Source organism: Mus musculus, chromosome 2, assembly GCF_000001635.26.
Source record: "Mus musculus strain C57BL/6J chromosome 2, GRCm38.p6 C57BL/6J".
Classification (NCBI taxonomy): domain Eukaryota; kingdom Metazoa; phylum Chordata; class Mammalia; order Rodentia; family Muridae; genus Mus; species Mus musculus.
Window position 1 is genome coordinate 79,421,427 of NC_000068.7, and position 20,903 is coordinate 79,442,329.

The window sequence follows — 20,903 nt, forward strand, 5'->3', positions numbered from 1 at the left end:
CATCATACCTCAAGGTCCGACTGGCAGTCCTATAAGATGATGTCACTCTACATTTGTTTTACGATGTGATTTTTCTTTGTTTTGTTATGATGTAGACCAATTTACCTTAATAAAAAAACAAAAGTCTTGTGAATTTTTCACCTGGTAAATAGGCATTTTTAAAAGTGTATTAGCAGGTAAAATACAGTTACTACATAAACTTGAATCTGTCTCTATGTCTCTTGAGAAGCGTTTCAAGTTTGGTGGCTCTGAAACATACCACTCCGAGATGGTTTCTTATTAGTGCGCAGAGTGACAACTCAAAGCACCATGTCTTACTAATTACTGCCTCCCTAACTCACATGAGGAATAGGTCACTGGAGGGGTTAGCCCCTCCTTCCATTATTCGTGACCACACGGCCTCTGACAGATGTCTCAGTTTGGATGTAAGGCAGAGCTCTGGGTATCTGTTTCGCTTACATCTGTTCCCAAACAGCTTAGGCGGATTAATACTTAGCGCAAGCCCTGCCCAGCTAAGTCTCCAACTCCCATTTTTAAAAAAATCATTTCTTTTCCTCATTTTCACATTGTCCCACATTACCTTTCTTTTTGCTAAACTTCCAGTAAGTAAATGTGTTTGTATCACCTTAAAGCCAGAGAAAACCATTCTGCCTTGTAACAAGAGACACTTTCAAGACTCCCTGAAACCTGGCTTTCTTAGCTTTTTCTGGTCACTGATCTAATTCTCTGAGCTCAGAGCTGTGATGAGAACATTTTTTTTAAAGAAAACAACTTTAAAATGTATCAGAAGTAGTAAATATGTGAAAATAGAGTTGGAAATCATAATTAAAAATTGAAACCCTCACTCTTGCTCTCTTACCTCTTATGCTCTTGCTCTGTTGCTCCCCCCACTCTGCCTTCTCTTCTCCCCACTCTCTCCACATGGCCATGGCCACCCTCTACTTCTCTACACTTCTCCTTCTCTCTGCCTTTCTACAATAGATGCCTTAAACCCCCCCCCAGAAAAAAGAAAAGAAAAAAAAACCATCACTTTATGTAAAAGTGTTTGAAACATAATATTTTAATAAGATTATAGAGTCTGCTCAGAAGTTTGGTAAAGATCACATAAATATAAAATAAAACAAAGTTAAGGTGGGATGAGATGCCACTTCTGTCCATCATGAAAAATCTTCTAACAAGTAGACAGTGCCTGTGAAGAAGGCCCAGTCCATTGTCCATCATGCCCTAGTGCTAGAGAACTGAAGGGCACTCCTGTTTCCCACGTGGTCCTTTTAATGAGAAAGTCATTAGGTTTCAAAGGTTCTGCCAAAAATCAAAAACAGTTTTCCACATACACCAAAATGCTGAATCTCCTGGCCATTCAAAGCTTACTCAGTCTTTTTCCATTGGACAAAAAATGTCCTGGTTTCTATTCTTTTAATTATAGCTTTACAGTTGATCAGAACTGATGTTCTTTCGAAACTTTGCTGTAATACAAATCCTTCATTTTGATAATCATCTAAATAAACTGTTGCTCATCCAGGTTTGCTGACTTGTCTACGTTACATGCACACTTGCAAGTCCCAGAATTAAGACCTAAGAGACTTTCATGCCTTTGCCTGAACTATGCTCTATACCATATATGCAAACAGGTGCCAGAAATGTAGGGGCTCCAGTAATATATTTTCACCCTCCAAGTTGTTGATTTTTGTAAATTATGGAGTTAACTTGGTGAATTATGATCGTCATTTGTAATGAAAACCAGAGTGACCTTCACAGATCAACGGTGAGATTTGCTTCTTTGAAATTTTCATTTTAGAAGATCATATATCTGCTTAGGTGTGTGTCATGCTTTTCTGTTCACCCAGAGCCCTCATTTAAGAGCAATGAGAAAGAAGAGAGGAGGCATATTCCCAAAATGAGGAGAACTGGGGGCTATTGATAGATGCCACAGAGGTCCATCCCAAATACATTTGTAAGTGAAGTATGACTAAGCTTGACCTGGCCCAACTCCCCTATCCCTTGTTTTCTTTATCTTGCTTTTTTTATGAGAGAGAAATAACACCTGATCACACAAAACATTAAATATCTTTGTGATCAGGATATACAAAGTTTGCCTACTTTAATATAACAATCCAAATTAAAGATCACCAGTTGACAAACACATGTTCCTAGAAGTATGCCATTGGTTGAGACAATGCAATGGACAAACATTATTATTGAAAATATTGAACTCTGGAGACATCTGAGCTGGCAAGGCACAGGCTACCAGTCATAGTATAAAACAGGTGGATTTCATCAGTTCTGGCTGAATGGATCTACACTGATCTACACTCTACATACGACTGGGCCTATCAACATAATGGATCAAGGAGAGGCCCACAGGGCCCTATCTTGCCAAGATGAGCTGTTGGCTACTGATGGATTCTGAAAGAGGAGAAGTCACCTTCTTCAATTGTGTACCCACTGAAGAGTCCATTGGGCTTCAGTGGATAGATTTAAACTCATAATCACATAGCTGATCCTGACAAAATTCCATGGGACTCGCACATTTATTGTATGAATTATATAGAGAAGGGTATGTTGATAGTGATGAGAGACTTTAGAAGAGATTACAATAATCAGAATGTACCTTATACATATATGAAATTGTCAAATAGTAAATTTAATAAAAACTAAAAGAAACAGGCAAATGCCATTTGTATATGCCTAAGACTTTGAGAATCTCTGTGAATCTTGGCACCTTATACCCATCCCATTTGGACTCAGAAATCTCACCTGATTCTATTCTAATATCTGTAGGGCATTGTTCCCTTTTACGTCCCAGATAGCTAGCTTAGCAACTACCTTACACCAGCATGCATAAACTCATGTAAGATCCACAAGTAAGGTGGTCACAATCTTCAGGCCTATCAGAAGATCATCAAGGGCTATTGCAGCAATAAAAAAATATCATTCTCTGAACTGGATAATGCCTTACGGTTCATTATAGTTTATATGACAGTGCCAGACTCCTGGTCTTTATGGCCCTGGAGCTGAGCAAAACAGGAACTCCCTGCTAGACCCTCACAGCAGAGAAAAGAGGCAACACTAACTCTTATATTAGAAATCCAGGAACAATACACAGTAAAAGACATACAAGGAGCTTGTCCTCTAATGTGAATGGAAAGCTGATTCCTGTCTCCGTATAGGAACTCCAAATGCCTAAAGAGAATGAGGGAAACAAATCTAAAATGAATCTTCACTAGTTTTAATGAGTGCAAACATGGAAGCATTGAACAACGAGAAGAGGAAGCCAGTTTCAGGTGGCAGGAGTCACATGAAAATCACAGTCCATGGGATTCTATTTCTGCCATCCTGTCTATCACAAGGGGATGAAATTTGATGAATGCACTGGGAAATAAAGATGAAGAGACAGGCAGGTGTAGATCCTTGCAATCTCATGCTGTGTTATCCCATTCCCTACTATTCAGTGGGTTTTCAAAGAAATAAATGTGGTCCCATTAGGCAAAGTGCAACCCAAGGAGGCAAACTCACTCACTCTGACCAAGAAATGTTCACTTTAATGCAGGTTATATTGGAGATCTCCTTAAGAATATTTTTATAAAGAATTCTGGTTCTTAAAGTGGAGAAAGACGATCCTCCTATAGGGGACGAGTCGATACTTAGCAGTGCTCATCATAGTTCAAGGCACTGGGTAAAACTGAAGTTCACGAGGCAGCAATCCACCATAAACATGGTCATGCACTAAACCTTCTCCTTGTGGCTGGTACATGCTGGAGCGAAGGGTAAACCAAACAGATAATCTGGCTGTCTTCCTTCCTCCATCCAGAACTGGACTTCATCATTCTTTATTTTCACCGTGCACCGAAGCAATGTCCTCCTTAAACCTGCCTACAGATTGTTGGCCTTGAATACAAGACAGGGAGCTGAGGGAAGTGACTTCTAACCTCCTCCCCTGAAGGATTGGTGGAAGAAATGAGTCGGGCTAAGGCAAAGGCCAAAGATCCTGACTAATGTCTTCATCTCTAAACTCAGGCCTGCTCTGTCAATACGCCCTTTGGAGCCTAGGCATAGTATCTCCAGCGGACTTACTACCAGTTCCAACAGTTCTTTCTGGACCCACATCTTATCTGATCTTTGGAAATGAAGAAACCCCTCTTATCCATCAGCATCTATCTGAAACTGTGCATAGTCCTGACCCCAATATACAAGCACTGTAAAATAATACCAGGTGATTGATCAAATATCAATGATAGCTACAACATGACTTTCAGGCAAGTAGTTATGCACTGTGGATATACTTGACAGCTGGCTATACTGTCTGAGAAGCATATGTAGTCACAACAGACAAGACTCCTTGGAACATAGACCTGAGAGATGGCAAACATCCATATTGCAGCCATAGGTGGGCACAACTGGAATGAAATTAAAGCCAAAGCCATTAACACAGCAGAGGTATGGAAGGTGAGAGTTTTCAATAAGGATTCCACAGGCCATCATTATCGAGTGGGCTTGGAATAGATATACTGTGGATCAATTTAAAATTAAAACGAAAATAATGGTAGAACTTTATATTTTCTACTGAATTAACCTTGAGTTTCTTGTCATCAGGCCACTGTTACTTTTGAAATATCCTGGTACATTCCTGACTGATGCTCATCAGTTTCAACCCCAGGCAACAGCTTTTCATTTCTGTTCTTCATTTAAGCCTCCAAACCAAACTGTCTTTCCAACTCCCATCATAAATTTGGTGAGGTTACCTGCCTCCTCCAAATTCACATCCAATTGGAAAATAACCATATTGGAAAATTATCAGCCATTGTAATTCAGCAGGGAGATTACCCTAGACTTAGGGTTTCTCTTGACCACAGTGGCCACTGACCTTATAAGAAGGAACAAGAACACATGGAGACAATGTGAGTCCATGTGAACATACGGAGTTATATAACCACAAGCCAAGAAATACCAAGAAACACTAAGTCTAAAAACATGAGGGAGGGCCTTCAGAGAGACGTGGAAACTGAACTCAGGATCTCACACATCCAAGACAATGCTCTACCACTGAGCTACACCCCAGGCCCTCAGCTAACACCTTGCTATCTAACAATGCTGCAAACCCTTATGAAATACCATTGTACTCAATTTTTTTTCTCCCCCTAAATTTTTGGAACTTAAACAGCTAATTGAGCCTTTATGATATTTCCCCTATCATGAACAGATCACTTTCTTTTGACTGCACTGAAATCCCAGTGGATCTTTAGATCATCTCACAACATACTGGTCACTTCATATCTGATGCCTGCCTGCCTGCCTGCCTGCCTGCCTGCCTGGACAGTGTCAGCCTTTGGAGGCCTGTCTTTAGGTGTCAGACAAAGTTGCTAGTCCATGTAGTCCTTGTGTGTTGCCTCTTCAAAACATTCAGTGACACACCTGAGCACTAAGGACAGAAGCTGACAAGGGAACAACTGCTCACGGGATTAATATCTTCCCTAACAAGACCAAATGCACTAAACTGAAAATATCCCTTCATTTAAAGAAAAAAAAAAGGCCAAAACTCATTGCTGGTGTATTTAAGCTTCCCACCTCAGCCTGAAGACACTCACATGAACCTCATCTTTTTAGAAGATAACACAACTCTCCCTCTAAGTCAACCTTGAACCCAATAAGGGAACTGCATTCAGAGTCACTTACCCTGTCAAGAAGACCACCAACTAATCCCAGTCGCAGCAGTAATGGCCTCCATAAAATACATCAGTGTCTTCCCTCATCATCCTCAAGATGAACAAGTTAGGGAAGATCATGGAGTGTTTTGTTTCTCAATGAAACTGCTACTATACTCAGAATTTTAAAATGTAGTGCTCTGATAACAGCTCATATACACCATGAAATAACGTCCAGAGAACTCATGACCCCAGCTCCACCCTGGGAAGTTAGGCACCTGTCAAGCAACAGCAGCCATGGCTTCCTCTACCACACATTTCAACACAACGTTCTCCTACCTGTGGTGGTCTCTCCTCTGCTCTGGACCCCACATTACTTAGTCCTCACCACCCGTATCTATGATAATGCAACATCATAGTGCTTAGCTCATACCATCACCTAATGACTACTCTCTACCCACTGGACTTAGTAATGTGCCTCTTGGGCTCTTCTACAAATACATGTGCCAGGTTTCTGAGGCTCCTGGTTTAAATATCAGGTGTTAATTGCAAAGAAAACTAGTGTGCTCTGTATGAAGAGAAAGAAAACCAAGGGTCTTAGGGCAAAATTAAACACTTGCAAAGTTTGGAGTAATAAAACTGTCATGAGAGCTTTTCAAATTCTATTACCAGGAGTGCTAATTAAACCTCCTTTTCCTCAGTCACCACTCACTACAAAACAGGATTTCTTTCCTCTTGTCACTATTTGTCTTTGTGCTGTAGCAGTGACCTACAAGGGAGGGTGGGGTGCAGTATTGTTGCACTGCAGTCTCTAAAAGCTTGTAGCTTAAATTGGTTCCTTGGGCTAATCGAGATTCTAGTTACATTTATATTCCCCAACTCAGGCTGATTTACAGGTTAAAAGAAAGATCCCACATCCCTGCACCTTGCTTGTAATATTAAAGAATCTAAAGAATCGGGAAATACTTCTTCACCTTGGGCTTTCAAAGGCCGTGAAAACATTTTGCTTAAAGCCCAAAGTAGCTTTGCTTGAGTGAACAGCACTGCACATGTGGCTCAGGTGGAATTCACACTCCTCACTAATTCTGGTCCCTGACTGGATGGTTTCATTTAGTTAGACGTTTGGACAAGAAACTTTCAAACAATGACTTTTCCATTCTATGACAGACTGTGGCACAAGGAGTATTTTTTCCCTCTGAAGGTGGGGGGAATCAGCTGTTTTTAATTTCATAAACTCGTAGCTAATTAAAACCAGACTGTGAACCACATTCTACTGTTCTCCAAGACAGGTCTAACTGAAGCCGACCTGAAATATTTCTACTGCAAATTGCAGCATCGCATTTTCTTGTTTAAAAAAAAAAAAAGAAAAAGAAAAAAAGAAAAAAGACTTTAAGTCAATAGAAGGTAAGTTTAAGTAAAGCACAAATCTGTGGTGTGATATTCTATAGAAATTCATTAAAAATCGGGTTTCAAAACTTGTTCCCGATGGAAGGGGAACTGCAACTTCCTGGTTTGCAATCACAACCCCTACAGGAGGCTGGGGGCGGAGGGTCAGAGGGGTGTCGGTGGCGGCAGAAGGGCGTGGCGGCAGCAGGGTGTGGGGGGCGTGGGAAGGTAGGGGGCCGCCACTCACCAGCCGGGAGCTCGGGCTGGATGCGTCGCCACCGCAGGGCCCGCTCGCCCAACGCCACATCGCAGCTTTCCCTCCGGATCTCGAAGATGCCACGCAGCAAAACCCGCTCGGGTTCAGCAGCTGCCTTTGGGTTCTCCGGAGGCGCCTCCTCCAGGGCGCCCACCCGGCTCCTGCGTCTCCCCCGGAACATGGTGACGCGGTGCTGGGCCGAATTGGGGAGCCACCAGAAATCTTCGTGGGAAGGAAGTGTGGCTACAGCCACTGCCTGGGCCTTGTCCCACGCTGCCAAGGCAACCAAAAGCTCCTGAAGGAAGGCGGGGCGGAAGGGAGGAGCCCCGGGAGCTTTCTCTTTTGCCCCCAGAGAGGGCCACTGTCCTCTCTGGACCATGCTGCTAGTATGAATTTTCCTGGCTGAGCTCCGGGAGTTTGCCAGGCATCCCCCAAATTGGATTGCTTAGGCATCACCTAGTCTCTTGTTAAATGAAGTGCAGGTTCTTGTCAGATAAATCTAAAGAGAATCCAAAATTCTGAGTTGTGGCACAAGCCTTCAGTTCCAGCACTCAGGAGGCAGAGGCAGGTGAAGTTGAGTTCCAGACCAGCCAGCGCTAAATAGTGCGTTCTACAGCCGTCGGGAGCACGTGTAAGACACTGTCCAAAAATAATAAAAAATAAATAAATAAATAAATAAATAAATAAATAAAAAAAAATAAAATTGAACAGTAAGAATCTGCTTACTGGGTGACTGCAGAAGTTGCTGGCCAAGAGACACAAAGGAGTTTCAGTGCGCAAGGCTCTGTCTATCTTCTCAGGGGTGTCCTCTGAGATTCCCCCAAGGAGCTACATTACCTGTGTGACTACATCTGTTTGACTGCCCAGGAGTAAGAGTAAACCCCTGATTTGCATAGACAAATGTACACCTCACAAAGTTGATATTACCTTCAATCACCTCCATAGTGTAGTGTATGGATCCCTTAGCTCTACCTGGATGCGACAGCTGCAAACTGCAAAGAGCAGAGCTTACTCACCCAAACTTGACCATCATGCAAAAGGAGGCCTCCAGAGCTCACCGTTAACTTCCTCCTGGTAGGAGGGGCAGTTCTCCCGCTGTGATTGCACAATAGAGTGGCCCGGGGAGGGCGGTTGCTGTTTAATCCAGTTGTCCTGGCCACATTTCAAAACGATCAATTTGCAATCTCCAGGGATGGAATCCAGGTTCCAGAAATACTTCCCTCTGAAAGTCTAGGATTTAGGCTGAGAATTGCAATCAGAAAACAAGAGCCTAGTGTTTTTGCAGACTAGGCAAGTAAAGAGGTTTTGTGAAGTCCTTATATGAGGGGGTGGTCAGGCATTGAAGGGTGATTTAAAACTGGGGTTTCTGTACTATTACTTAAGGATTCCATCCATCTTCCACTAAGTCTCTCATAGGCAGCCACTGGTAGGTAAGAGCTGTGCCAGTTCCAGGAAGAGTTCACTTCTAGAGTTAACATCCTGAGTTCACAGCTGTCTGGCAGACTCAAGCTCCCTGGCATTTTAAAAACTTGCTGAGAGCCAAGGCAAACAGGCCAAGGCAATGGCTACTTCTTAGGACCTTTACAAAGGGGCAGGTTGCCATTTGTCAAGCTTCAGGAAGACCAGGAGTTGCAAACATTGGCTTTGTCTTGCCATGAAGATGGAAACAATAGGGCCCATGCTCCCACACTTTCTCTCTGATGAGTTGTCTCCTTCAGGGCTTCTAATGTGTTAAGTGCCACCAGATCCAGGTTCTTAGGATCTATTACACACACACACACACACACACACACACATACTCTCTCTCTCTCTCTCTCTCTCTCTCTCTCTCTCTCTCTCTCTCTCTCTCTCTCTCCCTCTCCCCCCCCTACCTTTAGTGGCTGGGATTCCAGAGGTGATGTCATCAACTCCAGAACTGTCCTGAATTTCTGATATTAATGTTCCAGTTGGCTACATTTCACCTTCGTCTACCTGACCAGTAACCTCAGATATATATCAGGAGATATATATATATATCAGGATTTTTCACCACAAATACATTCTTTCCTCTGGAAGGTCCTTAATCAATGTCTGATGAGAACCTCACACATCTCCCATTCAGCTCATTCCGAATCCCATGCATTCCACCTCCATAGCTCCGTCCTGTCAATCTGCCCTCATCTGTGCACCGGCATACACAAAGCCAAGAAGCACACAAAACAGTTGCAATGGACAAACCTGTAACTTCAGCATGCAGGCAGAGAAGCAAAGGAGGGAGGGTCAAGTGTTTTCCTTGGCCACACAATGAGTTTAAGACCAGCTAGAGCTACATGAGCCTCTGTCTAAATAAAATGAAAATGAAGGTGTCGGTACAGCTACCATTTTTCTTGGGGAAAACTCATTCCTTGACCCTTCCAGCTTCTATAGCTATTCTGTTTCTGGGCTCTGCCTTTTCTTTCATCTTTCAAGTCTGTCCGTGGTTTCCTATGCTTTCTGTTTCTGTTCATGGATCGCCTTTCTTTGTCTGACTTTACTCTTGTCTCTCCTTCTTACAAAGAAATGTGTGATCTCATGAGGATTGCCTCAATAATCCTTAGCTCAATTCTACTAACAGAGTCAATTTTACTATACGAAATAATCTATTCACAGGTTCTGGGGATTGAGTTGCACCTAGCTGTAGGCTGTTGTTAATACTCTCCTTTGTTTTTCTTTAAAGAAGTTGCTGTTTATATACTTCTTTGTGTATTGTCTTGGTTCCTTGCTGAACGTACTTAGTAGGAACACAGTATAAGAAGTCCGCAGAAGGTTACTTTTTTGCTTTTTCTAGGGTGTAGTTTCCTTCCTTGTGTTGGGGTTTTCCATCTATTATCCTTTGTAAGACTGGATTTGTGGAAAGACATTGTGTAAATTTGGTTTTGTCATGGAATATCTTGGTTTCTCCATCCATGGTAATTGAAAGTTTTGCTGGGTATAGTAGCCTGGGCTGGCACTTCTGTTCTCTTAGGGTCTGTATGAGATCTGCCCAGGATCTTCTAGTTTTTATAGTCTCTAGTGAGAAGTCTGGTGTAAGGGACTGAAGGATCTGAGGGGATTTTCAGCTCCATGGGGGGAGCAACAGTGTCAACTGGCCAGACACTCCCCCCACCCCCGGAGCTCCGGGGACTGGATGAACAACAAAAGAATACACATGGAGGAACCCATGGCTCTGGCTGCATATGTGGCAGAGGATGGTCTTGTTCGACATCAGTGGAAGGAACAGCCCTTGTACCTGAGGGTGTTCAATGCCCCAGTGTAGGGGAATGACAGGGCAGGAAGGCAGGAGTGGGTGAGTGGGTAAGGGAGCACCCTCATAGAAACAGGGGAGGGAGGATCGGATAGGGAGTTTCCGGAGGGGAGACCTTGAAAGGGGATAACATTTGAAATGTATATAAGGGAAATATCCAATAAAAGAAAAAGGAAGAAGTCCTCCGAGACATTACCTTGTTGCTGTAGAAAATGAGCTTTTGTTTTTTGTTTTTTGTTTTTCGAGACAGGGTTTCTCTGTATAGCCCTGACTCTCCTGGACCCCACTTTGTAGTCCAGGCTGGCCTCGAACTCAGAAATCCGCTTCCCTCTACCTCCCGAGTGCTAGGATTAAAAGCATGAGCCACCATGCCAAAAAAAAAAAAAAAAAAAAAAAAAAAAAAAAAAAAGAGCTCTTTGATAGCAGAACAATTAACTTGTTAACCATTAAGACCCCAACATTCAGCACAGCTCCTAGTATATAGCAAATGCTCAATACATATCCAAAATGGTTAATGAACTCCTTCAACAATGAGTCTAAAATATCACAAATTTCTCTCTTAGTTCCCAAGGCCAGTTGTGTTGTCATAAGTGATTCATATAAGCACCCAAAGACATAAGTCCCAAAGTCATATTCCTGAATTCTATGATTTAAATGTTGAAACCCTGAATGACCAAAAAAAAAAAAAGATCAAATCTATAGTCCCCCCAATCATAATCCTGAAATATTAGAGTCCCAGATGGTAAAACCCTAAAAGTCTAACTCTGAAGATCCATGATTTCTATGGGAAGGGTGGTGCTTAAAAGGGATAGAAGACCAGATTTAAAGAGTTTGGCCGAGACATAGAGCAATGATAAAACCTTCACTTTTAAAATATGTTAGTGGTCTTCGCTTGCATTCCTGAAGAAGCCAGCAATGTCACTGACTAGTCCAAAACTGTGCACAGTAGAATGGGAATGTTTGTGCAACAATTGACTTAAAAAGTACTCTGTGCAGAGCAAACAGCACAGAAGAGCCCTGGAAGACAAGGTGCTTGGCTTGATTGAGAGGCAGCAAGGACAGAAGCATGGGCAATGCTTGACGCACCAGTTTGCTTTCTATTGCTGTAATAAACACTGTGTCTGTATCAGTTACTTTTGTATGGCTGTGATAAAACACCAAAGCCAGGACGGGTTATAGAAGGGTTTATTTGGGGCTGACAGGTCCAGCGAGTTAGAGTCCGTCATGGCAGATCAGAGTGAGAAGGCTGCAGGCAGCTGGAAAAGCAGCTGAGAGTTCACAGGTGAAAGAGGCCGAGGGATCTAACTTAAGATGAGTCAGTGTTTTGAAATCTTAAATCCTGCCCATATGACATACTTCGTTCTTCAAGATCACGCCTCCTAATCTTCAGCAGATAGTCACTACCTAGGAGCAACATATTCAAATGGCCAAGACTTGCCAGGAATAGCTCACTCAAACCACTCCAACGTCCAAACCAACTTGGGGAGGAAAGGCCTATTTCCATTCACAGTTTAGAATCCATAATGCAGGGAATTCAGGGTGAAAAACTCTAGGCAGGAAGCTGAGGGCAAGAATTGAAGTCATGGAAGGATGCTGCTCATTGGCTTGCACTCCAGGTCCAGATCCACATTTAGCTACTTTCCCAATACACCCCAGGACCACTTGCCCAGGGATGGCATTACTCATATTGTGCTGGAACTTTTCACATCAATCAAGAAAATGCCCAGTCTTGTCCACTGGCCAATCTGATGGAAGCAATTCCTCAACTGAGATTTTCACTTTCCAGATGATTCCAACTTGTGTCAAGTTGAAACACACACACACACACACACACACACACACACACACGCACCAGCACAGATAGTGAAGCCTGAGTAAGTGGGCTTCAATAATATCAAATGGAGTTATGTAAGTCCTGCTTTAATGGCCACTCTTTAAAAGTCATTATCCAACAAATTGTGTCAATATTGATTTAGTAGAAAAAGTATTCAATGCTTAGTCAGAAAAATTTCAAACTCTTAAACAAACAGATTTTAGGACAGGAAGGAAATGGCATAGACTTGAATCTTCCTCGGCTGGAGTTCAGAGCCATTGCAGTTGGTCCCCACCAGAAGAGCTCCTTGTCACCTTCCCCATTGTAGTGTCTCTGTTGGCAGTGGAGTCATCTGTCTCCATCTGACACTTTGGGAAGTGGTTCTAACCAACGCAGGCTGTTCTAGTGGCTGGTGGCCCTGAAGTTACCTCACCTCTCTCAGAAGCTTGGGCGCTTTGTTTTCAGAACACATTTAGGAGCCTCCTGAAAACACTATTCTTAAATTTTATTTTTTATTTTTATTTTCTGTGTCTATGAATATATGAGTGCAGGTGTAATTTGAGTCCAGAAGACTGTCCTCAGAAGCAGGTGACTGGTGACTGTGAACCACCAGGAACCGCTGGGAACCAAACTAAAATCATCTTCAAGAGTAGCGAGTGTTCTTACCCTCGAAGCCATTGCTCCAGCCCCTGAAAACATTTTGTTAACATTAGAGAGCCTTCCATGGTCTTCTAGTCAGACTTCTAAGACCTCCGCAGCTACATCCTTCTGGATATAAACAACTATGTGACTGTTGGATTAGCACTCTTTCTGTTCTGTGTTCTGGAAATGAATACCCTATGTACAACCACATCAAGAAAGCCATGTTCAGAATGATTCAAGGCTTTTTCAATGAGATTTTTAATGCATTAGTATATTATATATCTGAATCCATCTTGGGTTGTAATCCCAAAAGAAAAAAACACCAAAGCCGGGCAGTGGTGGCGCACGCCTTTAATCCCAGCACTTGAAAGGCAGAGGCAGGTGGATTTCTGAGTTCTAGGCCAGCCTGGTCTACAGAGTGAGTTCCAGGACAGCCAGAGCTACACAGAGAAACTCTGTCTTGAAAACAAAACAAAAAAACAAACAAACAAAAAAAAACCAAACAAACAAACAAAAAGTTAGCATCCCGATGAACAAATCCTTAAAGTCTAAAAGAAAATAGCAAAACCCCAGAAGTGTAATTCCCAAAGAATTTTATAAGTGTTTGTTAAATATAATATATAAAACATATAAACATATAAAATTGTGTGTTAAAAGGGGCTTTATTTTGTAAACAAAACATGGCAGGATTTCATGGACTACTTACATAATAAAATAAATAATAATGACATCTATGCATATTGCAAGCATAAATACTGTGTTACACTAAACACAGTTAGTTAAATGGGCATAATTATTATGATCTGGCAAACCATATTTATGGGGGAAAATGTCAAAAAGTAAAATATACAAATGTGTATCACTATAGTAGGTGTTATAGTTCTGTTCCAAAGCGGTTGTTGACTAAAAGTATTATTGAGAGAAAAAGGGAACTTCAGCAGGTGTAGACCAGTTAAAGCAAACAGGTCAATGGTGATGTGCACTTCCCCTGCTCCCTTCCTTGTATAATAATAATAATAATAATAATAATAACAATAATCACTATAAGTCATTACCACATGTACAGTCACCAGAAATGACTGAAACCTCAAGAAGGTTTTCACATGTGTGGATTGCAAAGCAGAGAACCCTGCATTTATTGACAAGGTTTCAATGTTTGTAAGTAGAAGCAAAGTAATTACATACTAACTCACAGTTATGATAGCACATTTTTGTATAGTAAAATTTGCAAAACTGTGTGTGTAAAAGGGACTAGAAAGCTCCAAGAATCCTCATACGATGCCTACTATGGGGTTGGAAAGGATGCAAAGAATAAATGTAGAGCCCCTAAAACTATAGAAACAATACTGACAATTGGAAATATTATGAGAAAAAAATCTTTTTAAAGGGGGAAAATCTTAAAATAGGAATTCAACATCTGAAATTGTCTTTGCAGTGGCAGACGATGGGCATCAGCACATCGGTGTCATGTACAGATGCCTGGCACTCACTATTGATTTGCTGTAATGTGAAATTGTGCATCTGGATAGATAGCTGCCTTTTCCTCTTCCTCTCCTTTTCTCCTTCTCCACTTCCTCCTCCTCCTCCTCCTCCTCCTCCTCCTCCTCCTCCTCCACCTCCTCCTCCTCCTTTTCTTCTTCTGGCATAGAAGTCCTTACACAACACGTTCACATTCATCTTCTATATTCTGTTGCTTACTTTAAAATTCTTCTGTGGCTCAATAGACGCATGAGCGTATGCACCAAACAATGAATGTCATATGCATTGTGTTGGTACAGCTTTGCCTGAAATAGAAGTTGACTTTGTGTCATTTTATTTTTTCAGAAGACAGATTTGTAATTAAAAGTTAATGTCCCTACTCTGTGGCAATGTCTCCATTTTGTTTTCTGCTTTGCAAAATTGAAATGGATGTTTTGAAAATAAGTTTTTCTCTTTGAAAATAAGTTTTACTCTCCCCCTTCCAGTTCGCTCGCAGACTCATGAGCTCTTTTGTAATTATAATTGCTACATGTGTACTTCAATCATGGGTACATGCCTATCACTTGGGATTGAACAACCTATGTGGGAGTTCTTCCCCGGAGGAAACTAACTCTCTCCCTGTAACCTGAACTGACCGCCTGTGACACTTCATTAAGGGATGGAACCATGTAAACTTTCCCTGTCCAACTTGGCATTTCAAATGGTGTTATCATTATGTGGGTACTTAGATGACCACGCTGCTGAGATTTCATGCCTACAGCTTCCCATGATACAGGAGGCACTATCTAGCAGCAGATGCCTTGTTCTTCTGGCTCTTAGAATATTTCTACCCCCTTTTATTTCCTAAGCATCAGTTATAGGGGTTGAATTGCAAATGTAACAGTTGGTCACCCACCCCCAATCAGCCTATTTTCTCCATTTTGACCAGTTGTGTATCAGCTAAAAAATTTTATCGGTTGCAAAAAGAAACTTCTTCGATGAGGAGTGAGAGCTACAGTTATCTGTGAGTAAGGATAAATTATTTAGAAAACAGAAACTGCAATGGTTTGGGAACATGGCAGTAGAGGGTTCTCTTCTAGACTCAATGACCTCTCCAGACACAGGTAATTAGCTGAGTTTACAGCAACAGGAATGAATTTTCTCCCACTAAGCAGACTAAAGTACAATTAGACATCTGTTGGTTAATCCCCAAGGTAAAAGTCCCACTATTGTACCATTAGAGATGCCTTGCTAGTCCAGGCATTGTTGTGGTTCATGGGCTTTAGAGCCAGGTAGGACTACCAATTGCTTCTCTCTCCTGGCAGCTTGTATAACCCTTCTGATCTATTAAAGCTACTATTCAAATAAGAGGCTTCCAGGTAGAGCCTGGACAGATGTTATACAGACACTAAGAGAACACAAATTCCAGCCCAGGCTACTATACCCAGCCAAACTCTCAATTACCATAGATGGAGAAACCAAAGTATTCCACGACAAAACCAAATTCACACATTATCTCTCCACGAATCCGGCCCTTCAAAGGATAATAACAGAAAAAAACCAATATAAGAACGGGAACAACGCCCTAGAAAAAACAGGAAGGTAATCCCTCAACAAACCTAAAAGAAGACAGCCACAAGAACAGAATGCCAACTTTAACAACAAAAATAACAGGAAGCAATAATTATTTTTCCTTAATATCTCTTAACATCAATGGTCTCAACTCCCCAATAAAAAGACATAGACTAACAAACTGGCTACACAAACAAGACCCAACTTTTGCTGCTTACAGGAAACACATCTCAGGGAAAAAGACAGGAACTACCTATGAGTGAAAGGCTGGAAAACAATTTTCCAAGCAAATGGTATGAAGAAACAAGCTGGAGTAGCCATCCTAATATCTGAAAAAATTGACTTCCAACCCAAAGTCATCAAAAAAGACAAGGAGGGGCACTTCATTCTCATCAAAGGTAAAATCCTCCAAGAGGAACTCTCAATACTGAATATCTATGCTCCAAACACAAGGGCAGCCACATTCATTAAAGAAACTTTAGTAAAGCTCAAAGCACACATTGCACCTCACACAATAATAGTGGGAGACTTCAACACACCACTTTCACCAATGGACAGATCATGGAAACAGAAACTAAACAGGGACACACTGAAACTAACAGAAGTGATGAAACAAATGGATCTGACAGATACCTACAGAACATTTTATCCTAAAACAAAAGGATATACCTCTTCTCAGCACCTCATGGTACCTTCTCCAAAATTGACCACATAATAGGTCACAAAACAGGCCTCAACAGATACAAAAATATTGAAATTGTCCCATGTATCCTATCAGATCACCATGCACTAAGCATGATCTTCAATAACAAAATAAATAATAGAAAACCAACATTCACGTGGAAACTGAAAAACACTCTTCTCAATGATACCTTGGTCAAGGAAGGAATAAAGAAAGAAATTAAAGACTTTTTAGAGTTTAATGAAAATGAAGCCACAACGTACCCAAACCTTTGGGACACAATGAAAACATTTCTAAGAGGGAAACTCATAGCTCTGAGTGCCTCCAAGAAGAAACGGGAGAGAGCACATACTATCAGCTTGACAACACATCTAAAAGCTCTAGAAAAAAAGGAAGCAAATTCACCCAAGAGGAGTAGACGGCAGGAAATAATCAAACTCAGGGGTGAAATCAACCAAGTGGAAACAAGAAGAACTATTCAAAGAATTAACCAAACAAGGAGTTGGTTCTTTGAGAAAATCAACAAGCTAGATAAACCCTTAGCTAGACTCACTAGAGGGCACAGGGACAAAATCCTAATTAACAAAATCAGAAATGAAAAGGGAGACATAACAACAGATCCTGAAGAAATCCAAAACACCATCAGATCCTTCTACAAAAGGCTATACTCAACAAAACTGGAAAACCTGGACGAAATGGAAAAATTTCTGGACAGATACCAGGTACCAAAGTTGAATCAGGATCAAGTTGACGGTCCCATATCCCCTAAAGAAATAGAAGCAGTTATAAATAGTCTCCCAGCCAAAAAAAGCCCAGGACCAGACGGGTTTAGTGCAGAGTTCTATCAGACCTTCAAAGAAGATCTAATTCCAGTTATGCACAAACTATTCCACAAGATAGAAGTAGAAGGTACTCTACCCAACTCATTTTATGAAGCCACTATTACTCTGATACCTAAACCACAGAAAGATCCAACAAAGATAGAGAACTTCAGACCAATTTCTCTTATGAATATCGATGCAAAAATCCTCAATAAAATTCTCGCTAACCGAATCCAAGAACACATTAAAGCAATCATCCATCCTGACCAAGTAGGTTTTATTCCAGGGATGCAGGGATGGTTTAATATACGAAAATCTATCAATGTAATCCATTATATAAACAAACTCAAAGACAAAAACCACATGATCATCTCCTTAGATGCAGAAAAAGCATTTGACAAGATCCAACACCCATTCATGATAAAAGTTCTGGAAAGATCAGGAATTCAAGGCCCATACCTAAACATGATAAAAGCAATCTACAGCAAACCAGTAGCCAACATCAAAGTAAATGGAGAGAAGCTGGAAGCAATCCCACTAAAATCAGGGACTAGACAAGGCTGCCCACTTTCTCCCTACCTTTTCAACATAGTACTTGAAGTATTAGCCAGAGCAATTCGACAACAAAAGGAGATCAAGGGGATACAAATTGGAAAAGAGGAAGTCAAAATATCACTTTTTGCAGATGATATGATAGTATATATAAGTGACCCCAAAAATTCCACCAGAGAACTCCTAAACCTGATAAACAGCTTCGGTGAAGTAGCTGGATATAAAATAAACTCAAACAAGTCAATGGCCTTTCTCTATACAAAGAATAAACAGGCTGAGAAAGAAATTAGGGAAACAACACCCTTCTCAATAGTCACAAATAATATAAAATATTTCGGCGTGACTCTAACTAAGGAAGTGAAAGATCTGTATGATAAAAACTTCAAGTCTCTGAAGAAAGAAATTAAAGAAGATCTCAGAAGATGGAAGGATCTCCCATGCTCATGGATTGGCAGGATCAACATTGTAAAAATGGCTATCTTGCCAAAAGCAATTTACAGATTCAATGCAATCCCCATCAAAATTCCAACTCAATTCTTCAACGAATTAGAAGGAGCAATTTGCAAATTCATCTGGAATAACAAAAAACCTAGGATAGCAAAAACTCTTCTCAAGGATAAAAGAACCTCTGGTGGAATCACCATGCCTGACCTAAAGCTTTACTACAGAGCAATTGTGATAAAAACTGCATGGTACTGGTATAGAGACAGACAAGTAGACCAATGGAATAGAATTGAAGACCCAGAAATGAACCCACACACCTATGGTCACTTGATCTTCGACAAGGGAGCTAAAACCATCCAGTGGAAGAAAGACAGCATTTTCAACAAATGGTGCTGGCACAACTGGTTGTTATCATGTAGAAGAATGCGAATCGATCCATACTTATCTCCTTGTACTAAGGTCAAATCTAAGTGGATCAAGGAACTTCACTTAAAACCAGAGACACTGAAACTTATAGAGGAGAAAGTGGGGAAAAGCCTTGAAGATATGGGCACAGGGGAAAAATTCCTGAACAGAACAGCAATGGCTTGTGCTGTAAGATCGAGAATTGACAAATGGGACCTAATGAAACTCCAAATTTTCTGCAAGGCAAAAGACACCGTCAATAAGACAAAAAGACCACCAACAGATTGGGAAAGGATCTTTACCTATCCTAAATCAGATAGGGGACTAATATCCAACATATATAAAGAACTCAAGAAGGTGGACTTCAGAAAATCAAATAACCCCATTAAAAATGGGGCTCAGAACTGAACAAAGAATTCTCACCTGAGGAATACCGAATGGCAGAGAAGCACCTGAAAAAATGTTCAACATCCTTAATCATCAGGGAAATGCAAATCAAAACAACCCTGAGATTCCACCTCACACCAGTCAGAATGGCTAAGATCAAAAATTCAGGTGACAGCAGATGCTGGCGTGGATGTGGAGAACGAGGAACACTCCTCCATTGTTTGTGGGATTGCAGGCTTGTACAACCACTCTGGAAATCAGTCTGGCGGTTCCTCAGAAAATTGGACATAGTACTACCGGAGGATCCAGCAATACCTCTCCTGGGCATATATCCAGAAGATGCCCCAACTGGTAAGAAGGACACATGCTCCACTATGTTCATAGCAGCCCTATTTATAATAGCCAGAAGCTGGAAAGAACCCAGATGCCCCTCAACAGAGGAATGGATACAGAAAATGTGGTACATCTACACATTGGAGTACTACTCAGCTATTAAAAAGAATGAATTTATGAAGTTCCTAGCCAAATGGATGGACCTGGAGGGCATCATCCTGAGTGAGGTAACACATTCACAAAGGAACTCACACAATATGTACTCACTGATAAGTGGATATTAGCCCAAAACCTAGTATACCCAAGATATAAGATACAATTTCCTAAACACATGAAACTCAAGAAAAATGAAGACTGAAGTGTGGACACTATGCCCCTCCTTAGAAGTGGGAACAAAACACCCTTGGAAGGAGTTACAGAGACAAAGTTTGGAGCTGAGATGAAAGGATGGACCATGTAGAGACTGCCATATCCAGGGATCCACCCCATAATCAGCATCCAAACGCTGACACCATTGCATACACTAGCAAGATTTTATCGAAAGGACCCAGATGTAGCTGTCTCTTGTGAGACTATGCCGGGGCCTAGCAAACACAGAAGTGGATGCTCACCGTCAGCTATTGGATGGATCACAGGGCTCCCAATGGAGGAGTTAGAGAAAGTACCCAAGGAGCTAAAGGGATCTGCAACCCTATAGGTGGAACAACATTATGAACTAACCAGTACCCCGGAGCTCTTGACTCTAGCTGCATATGTATCAAAAGATGGCCTAGTTGGCCATCACTGGAAAGAGAGGCCCATTGGACACGCAAATTTTATATGCCCCAGTACAGGGGAACGCCACGGCCAAAAAGGGGGAGTGGGTGGGTAGGGGAGTGGGGGTGGGTGGGTATGGGGGACTTTTGGTATAGCATTGGAAATGTAAATGAGCTAAATACCTAATAAAAAATTAAAAAAATTTTAAAAAAAAAAGAGGCTTCCAGGTTAATTTCAGCTCAATTTCTTCAAATCGTGTCTGTAGTATGCGGTGTCTCTTGCAATCCATTCTGGTTGGCACCTTAGGGTCTTGTCCATAGACCAAATTTAAAATGTGTAGTTTTCTTTTTTCCATATTATTCTGTTAGATTTCTACCTTAGCTCTCAATGACCTTGTTTTGTTACTTATGAATCTATCTCTTGTGCTGAAAACAATGCTTTGGGGGTGCAGGAAATGGCTTAGTGGGTACAAGCATTTGTTGCATACCCTGA

At 41.4% G+C, this 20,903-nt stretch overlaps 1 protein-coding gene across 1 annotated transcript in view; it reads right to left on the minus strand.

Moving 5' to 3' along the window:
- Cerkl (ceramide kinase-like) overlaps window positions 1–7,562 on the minus strand; it is a 96,498-nt gene extending 88,936 nt beyond the window's left edge. Inside the window, exon 1 of the mRNA NM_001048176.1 lies at window positions 7,276–7,562. Within this exon, the coding sequence (NP_001041641.1) occupies window positions 7,276–7,465 (190 nt within the window). The 5' untranslated portion in view covers window positions 7,466–7,562. The remainder of the gene's footprint in view (window positions 1–7,275) is intronic.
- Window positions 7,563–20,903: the final 13,341 nt, after the last annotated feature.